The sequence below is a fragment of the Hemibagrus wyckioides genome, linkage group LG16 (assembly GCF_019097595.1).
Source record: "Hemibagrus wyckioides isolate EC202008001 linkage group LG16, SWU_Hwy_1.0, whole genome shotgun sequence".
NCBI lineage: Eukaryota > Metazoa > Chordata > Actinopteri > Siluriformes > Bagridae > Hemibagrus > Hemibagrus wyckioides.
This window is the reverse complement of record NC_080725.1, coordinates 17,907,501-17,915,410: the sequence shown is the minus strand read 5'-3', so window position 1 is coordinate 17,915,410 and position 7,910 is coordinate 17,907,501. Positions and strand designations below refer to the sequence as shown.

The 7,910-nt window shown below is 38.6% G+C and overlaps 1 protein-coding gene across 1 annotated transcript in view; it reads left to right on the top strand.

Annotated features, from left to right (window-relative positions):
• The first annotated feature begins 359 nt into the window (after positions 1-359).
• Positions 360-7,910, top strand: part of cabp1b (calcium binding protein 1b) — a 27,922-nt gene continuing 20,371 nt past the window's right edge. Inside the window, exon 1 of the mRNA XM_058410991.1 lies at positions 360-937. Within this exon, the coding sequence (XP_058266974.1) occupies positions 575-937 (363 nt within the window). The 5' untranslated portion in view covers positions 360-574. The remainder of the gene's footprint in view (positions 938-7,910) is intronic.

The window sequence follows — 7,910 nt, the reverse complement described above, 5'->3', positions numbered from 1 at the left end:
GGGCCCAGTGGTGGCAGTTTTTTGGTGCTGGGGTTTGAACCCTGGTCAACGACCCAGAGCCTTAACCTCTTCAGTGTGTATGGTGCAATGGACTGGTGTCCTGACCAGGATTACTGAAGCAATGTGGGTCACATCTGTATTTAATGTGGAGTGTGGGAGTGTTCAAGGTAAACATTTAGCAGTGGTCTGAAAGAGTTGCTGACGGTGGTGACCATGTCGGTGGCCACAAAAGTCGATCATCTCTGATCTTCAGCTCTAATTGAACGTAGGTTGTTTTAGACGTTCAGATGAACTGGTTCAGCTCTGCCTCTATAGCATCGCATTTCATTCGCCTGCACATGGCTCATCTGTGTGTGGAGGCTGTTTATATACTCCTCATCATAATACAGGGATACTATTGGAGGAGTGTAGATGGCACTCTCCAGCACACTCTCTGCACACTCCTCCACTCTCTCTCTCTCTCTCTCTCTCTCTATCTCTATCTCTCAAAGTAACACACTCTCTTACACTGACTCATTCACTCCCTCACTCACGCACACGAGGTTATCTCCACTGACATTTCGTTCAGATTAAAATGAGCTCGTCGCTTCCTAAGAGCGAGTCTAAAACATCTCTGATCGGATCCTCCGCTCACCGTCAACATCAGCATCCCCAGCATCCCCGGGACACCGGAAACGAGGAGCCCGCGGAAGGCGCGCGCGGAAGCTCGCGGAACGGAAGCGCGAGACGCGGCCAGAAGAACCAGCACGAGGAGGACACGTCGAGGCGCAAGCAATCGCTCAGTCAGCCTCAGAGTGAGAAAAAGCCGAAAGCCGAAACCAATCCGTCAAAAAACCCGCGAAGGGGTTCGAACCAAAGCGCAACCGCGAACCCGGAGCCCGCGCGCGCGAAGACACCTGAGGAGTTGCGCCCGATCATAAAGTCCGTCTTCGGACAGGTAAGAATGCAGAGGTGTTAAACACGCATGTAGATCAATGCATTCAACAGGTTTGTAAAGGTGAGATGACACGCGCGTGGACATATGAAAGCACGAGCTGGTTTAAAAGTGTATTATTATTATTATTATTATTATTATTATTATTATTATTATTATTATTACAGTTTGAGGCTTGAAGCTTGGTGTTAAATTAACAACAGTTTAAAATCCTACATTGTTGATTGACTCTTACAGTAACACCTAATTTTGTTGCATTAATTCTTACATTACTGTGTTTAATGTTTAATGTTGAATTAACAAAACTGTTGAATTAAAAAATGCAGTGTTGAATCAACACTATTGTTAACTTTTACTGTGTAGAATTAACATCTAGGCACTAGAAGTACACCGATCAGGCATAACATTATGAGCACTGAGAGGTGAAGTGATGATCTCCTCATCATGGCACCTGTTAGTGGGTGGGATATATTAGGCAGCAAGTGAACATTTTGTCCTCAAAGTTGATGTGTTAGAAGCAGGAAAAATGCACAAGTGTAAGAAAATGAGCGAGAGTGACAAGGGACAAATTGTGATGGCTAGACCACTGGATCAGAGCATGTCCAAAACTGCAGTGGGGTGTTCCCGGTCTGCATTGGTCAGTATCTATCAAAAGTATCCTGTAAGTTGCGAGGTGGGATCTAGTGGAGTCCATGCCTCGACCGGTCAGGGCTGTTTTGGCAGCGAAAGGGGGACCAACACAATATTAGGCATGTGGTCATAATGTTATGGCTGATCAGGGTAACTCTTTGAATGTTGGGTATAATTCATGGTGCTGAATTAACAGTGTTATCTGTTATCATGCTGAATTAATACCTATTATGTAGAGTTTAGCCTTGCAGTGTTGGGCTTAACTCACAACGTAGAAAATAAAACAAAAACATCCGTTCAAACACAAGTTAGAACCCTAACCCTACTGATTTTGATAAATATGATCAGTGTCAAAGTAACACCTACATCCTTAACAGTCTTAGTTTGGATAATTAAGTGTTATATTGTAAAAGTAAAACCTAAACACCAACAATGTTAACTTAAATCTTTTACGCCAAGTCTTAGATTATAGAATTATAGTATTTTGCAGCATTTTGGAATTAACAATAGAGTCAAATTAACCCTAAGTTTTGCGTTTCGAATCTATAATTAAGCCTTAAAGTGTAGAATTAACTAGTGTGTAGTTGATTTTTGAGTACTGTGCTTATCTCATGGTTCAATCTACATCCACTTTGTAGATTCAGATCTGTCAGATATCGAATTAACGCAGCGTAGTGTTCAGTGTCACAGAGGTAAATGAACACCTACAGTAGAGTGTAGCTGCAGTACTGAATTAACTCTTAAACCCCATGTCATCTTTTATAGTGTAAAATGTCCTGCATTGTTTATTTAACTCTACCTGTTTTCATTTAACAAACTTCTTTTTCTTATTTTAGTGTTAATGAAAAACCTTTGGAGGATTAAAATAAATCCGTATTTGTTCATTTAACCTGATAAAATCAGGACACGCAACACAGAACAGTGTTGAATCAAGTTACACAGTGCTGAATTAACTAAACTTTAAACAGAGTTTACACAGTAGGTGTTGATTTATCGGAACACACACAAGGACAGTAGTTAATGCCGTCATTATTCTGAAAGCTTGTTGTGTTTTGTATCAAGCTTTCACTTTACCCCAGCAGATGATATTTGTTGTGTTCGAGCCTCTTTCACTGGTTTAGAGTTTCTCTGTGGATGTGATGTACATGATGGACAGCATGATGTGTACTGTGTGTACGTTGGGGTAATTAGGGCTCTGTAAATGTATTAAAATCTTCATCTCTCTTCCTCTGTGAAATGGTGACCCAATGCTGAGACACATAGACTAAATAAAAGAGATGCCGGACGTGAGCAGATTCCAAAAAGACATCCTCCTCCATCTAGTTGTGTTATTACAGTCTTTAATAGAGCAGCATGATATAAATACTGTATATCACACAATCACTACCACGTCAGCCATCAAGGTTCATGAACAGGCAATCAAGTCATGTTTCTCCCTAGTGGGCGTGGCCTATTCAGCTATCTCTGAGCCCTGAACTGATGTTTGATTTATTATAATGTAGAATCAATAGACATTACTGTTATATCGTTATGAAAATATGAATCAGTTCTTCCTTCCTGAAAATAGTTTCTAGTTCTAACCAATGTCTAAACCCACACCAGCCCAAAAACATTTTTAAAACACTCGCACAACCATGTAAAGAAGGATGTTTTGGAATTTCCTTGACCATTTCGTCGATATGGTTTTCATCACGTAAACACTGTCAAGTGTGGAAGATGATAAATGGAAATGGTTTGTAATCAGCCCAGTGTTTCAGGATGATTACATCGTCTACAGCCAGTATAAAAGGCATTTTATTATATTCACATAAGTCATTCTTTCTATGCTTTTTTTTAAGCTCTTTTATTTCTACAGGTCTTTTTTCTATGCTAGTGTGATTGCACTGCGATTGGGAATTCAGATCCAAATATAAGCAACATTTTATGTATTGAAGATAATTTATTATTTTTCAAAATGGTTAGCACTGTTGCCTTACAGCAAGGGGTTCGAACAGGCAGGGAACTTTCGGTGTGGAGTTCTGCCCATGCCTGCGTGGGTTTACTCCGGGTACTCCAGTTTCCTCCCACAGTCCAAAAACATGTACATTAGGTTGATTGGTGATTCTAAATTGTCCATAGGAGTGAGTGTGAGTGTGTGTGGTTGTTCGTCTATATGTGTGATGGACCAGCGACCTGTCCAGGGTGTACCCCTGCCTTTCATGCAATGTGTGCTGGGATAGGCTCCAGCAGATCCCCGTTACCCTAATTAGGAATAAATGGATGGATGGATGAATCGTCGATGGTTAATATTTTTTCTGTTCTTTTCTCATGTCATTGTGAAACTAACCCACTGATTTCCTTGTAGCAGGAGATTTTGCCAGATCTATAAAAAAAAAGGTTATATAAAATATAAAATAAAGGTACATAACACACAAACAATGGAACAAATCGACACACTGGTCTGATTATTGTTCAGGTTTAAAGTGTATGCATTCTGTAACAAATGACTTTGCAAATGTGTGAAATATGATTTTTAATCTATATATTCTCAGGTGGTTATAAACATATGAACTTATCAGTTATAACACTGTACAGGAGAATGTGTACAATGATGAAGCAAGCTGTAGGAGAGCTTAAAGTCAAACCAAAAATGATGTTAAGCCATAAACGTGATGAAAGTTTGGTGAAACCTGTGTGGATAACTGTTGGAATCTTACTCGTTGTGTGTCTCTGAGAGATCAGCACAGCTCAATCACTTACACTTGTGTTAATGTGGGCCAGAAATAACCCCAAAACCAGGCCAGAACTTCAGACTCTCTCTCTGTTTCTCTCTCTCTCACACACACACACACACACACACAAAACACACAAATACACACTCCCTCATGTGTACTGTAGGCCGTTATGCTCCTCATGGTGGAGGTTAATTACTGTGCTGTTTGCTGGAGGAGGTTTAATGAGAACACTCGTCTGGGATGTCTGCAAATTTTTTAAATGGAGATTTGGTTTATTTATTTCTTATATAAGTTTGTATTTATTCAGATACTTCCTACATGCAGTATGTAGTCTATACTGTATAAATGTACATGGAAGGGAAGGAAGGAGGAATGAAAAGGAAAGAAACAGGAAGGAAAGGGAGGAGGAAATGAACGAGGAAACAAAAACAATGAGAGGAAGGAAGGTAGGAAGGAAGGAAGGAAGGAAGGAAGGAAGGAAGGAAGGAAGGAAGGAAGGAAGGAAGGAAGGAAGGAAGGAAGGAAGGAAGGAAGGAAGGAAGGAAGGAAGGAAGGAAGGAAGGAAGGAAGGAAGGAAGGAAGGAAGGAAGGAAGGAAGGAAGGAAGTGAACAAAAACAATGAGAAAAAGATTAAGGAATAAAGGACGGAAATGTTTCTTTAAAATATCATAGCACAAAATGTCATCCTAAGTGGTCAGGTAAGCATCACATTAAAAACACTTTCTACCAGTCAAGAAGATTCGGATATCATCATGGCTTCTGGAAAACAAGCCTATGAAGTTAGACGAGCAGACAGACAGATGGTCAGACAGACAGACGGACAGACAAATGGACAGCCAGAATGACAGACAGACAGGCTGAAGTACAGACAGACAAACAGAAGGACAGCCAGATAGTCAGCCAGCCAGCCAGAATGACAGACAGAATGACAGATAGACAGACAGACATTCTGTCTGTCATTCTGGCTGGTTGTCTGACCATCTGGCTGTCCGTCTATTTGTCTGTTTGGCGCAGTGGTTAGCATTTACACTATACACAATTTCAGAACAGAGGGCAGCTTCGAGCAAATATACAGAATGAAGACAATGTGTGTGTGTGTGTGTGTGTGTTATTTGGTAGTGTATAATGATTGTGCATGTGATGTTAGCTATGTATATACAGTATGATGTGTGTGTGTGTGTGTGTGTGTTATTTGGTAGTGTATAATGATTGTGCATGTGATGTTAGCTATGTATATACAGTATGATGTGTGTGTGTGTGTGTGTGTTATTTGGCAGTGTATAATGATTGTGCATGTGATGTTAGCTATGTATATACAGTATGATGCGTGTGTGTGTGTGTGTGTGTGTTTGTGCGCGTGGGTGCGTGTGCAGTCACTGTTATGTCAGAAATATGTCTCCACCATTTCTCCCAGCATGCTGTATTTCATATTTCTTTATATAACACAAAGACGTGTGTTAAACCCTGCTGAATTGCTCTCCACTGGCTGTGCAGCTAAATTTAGCCGCGTCGCTGCCAACATGAGGGAGACAGCACACAGCGGCTGTTATATTTTAATAAAAATATTCACACGCCCGAGCTCAGCGAGGCTCAGTGTGTATGAGATTATGTACATTATTATTATGTGTGGGGGTGGAAGAGCTGAAGGAAACAGCTCTTGTATTAATGTGTGGTAAACAATAAAAAGGACAAAGTTTTAATTCTCATGCCTTTTATAAAATACAGTGTGAACGAATGAAAACTAATGTGTGTATTGATCTTTGTTATTATGCCATAATTTCTCTAGTAGAAAGCTACACAATCACCTTAAAAAATAGGCGTAATTGTAGATATTTGGTAAGCGTTTTTAAGGAGATATGGATTTTAGGAAGGAGTCGGCGAATTTGTAACAGTATAGAAACAGGTGAGAGAAAAAAGAGAAACTGGTGAAGGAATACAAGTGTGAGTGAAAACAGGAGCTAATCTGTCTCTCAGGCATTCCACATAATTATAATTAATAAAACACATGACATTCTTTAGTTCATTTTTAGCAGCAAATATTTCTCATATAAGAATAATAATACTTGTGTGCTTGTACTTTTAATAGGATGTGCTTTTACTGGAAAATTAGCAAAAGCACATATGTTCTCCTTGCCTCAGTGGTTTCCTCCAGGTTCTCAGGTTTCCTCCCACAGTCCAAAGTCCATTGTAGGCTGATTGACATCTCTAAATTGTCTGTAGTGTGTGAATGGGTGTGTGAATGGCTGCCTTATGTCCCGAGCCTCCTGGAATAAGCTCCAGGTTTAATAAACCATTAGGATAAGCGGTGTAGAGGATGGATGGATACATGGATGGATGGATGAATGGATGGAAAACAAAAGTATCCTGTATCTCAGCACTGATTATTTTCCTGCTTTTGGTTGTTCATTTTCATTTTGTAAGTAATTCTAAAGAAAGAATTTGTTTACTGTGTCAATGCTTGTTCCTTGCCTACTAGGGGCAATATATTCACGGACAAGTTCTAAAAACACACACAGATGTTTCTATCTTCAAAGTAAATGTTGATATCAAACCCATTTCTGCTCTCTGAGAAGCCTCAAGTGCTTGTTCATAAACATCTCAGATTTGAAGGCGTTATCTTCAACCACTAGAATTCTGTATAAGGTTATCCAACAGAGGGAAAAACACAGGTCTCACACTGAAAGCCAAATTTCCTGACTTAGTCTCACAGTGATAAAAAAAAAAAAGATTTGTTTGTTTATACTGATTGAAAATGTCTGATAAGTCGATTTCCATTCTGCCGGTGGACTGGAACACCAGTGTTAGTGTTCAGAAGCTGCACACTAATGATGTGGTGTTTCCTTCTTTGCGTCATGGATATCATGTTGACAAATTCCATGGGCATTTTGTTTCAGGTTTCTGTTTTTTGGTCAGGTCCACATCCTTATCTTGACATTTTTGTGTTTCCCTTATTGTTTTTACCTGCTCCTTGTTATATGCTGAGCATTTTAACCGTGTCTGTGTATCTGTGTGTGTGTGTGTGTGAACAACACACAACAACACTGTATATACATATTTTATATTATTATTCTATTATATTATACTATGATTATTTAATTGTGTTATTATATTTGTGTGTGTGTGTGTGTGTGTGTGGACAACACACAACGACACTGTATATACATATTTTATATTATTATTTTATTATATTATACTATGATTATTTAATTGTGTTATTATATTTGTGTGTGTGTGTGTGTGTGTGTGTGGACAACACACAACGACACTGTATATACATATTTTATATTATTATTTTATTATATTATACTATGATTATTTAATTGTGTTATTATATTTGTGTGTGTGTGTGTGTGTGTGTGGACAACACACAACGACACTGTATATACATATTTTATATTATTATTTTATTATATTATACTATGATTATTTAATTGTGTTATTATATTTGTGTGTGTGTGTGTGTGTGTGTGTATAAAACTTATCACCATAATAACCTTGATTCAATGAAGGAAACAACACCGTATATACATATTTTATATTATTATTTTATTATATTATATTATGATTATTTAACTGTGTTATTATATTATATTTGTGTGTGTGATTTATCACCATGATAACCTTGTAGCAAA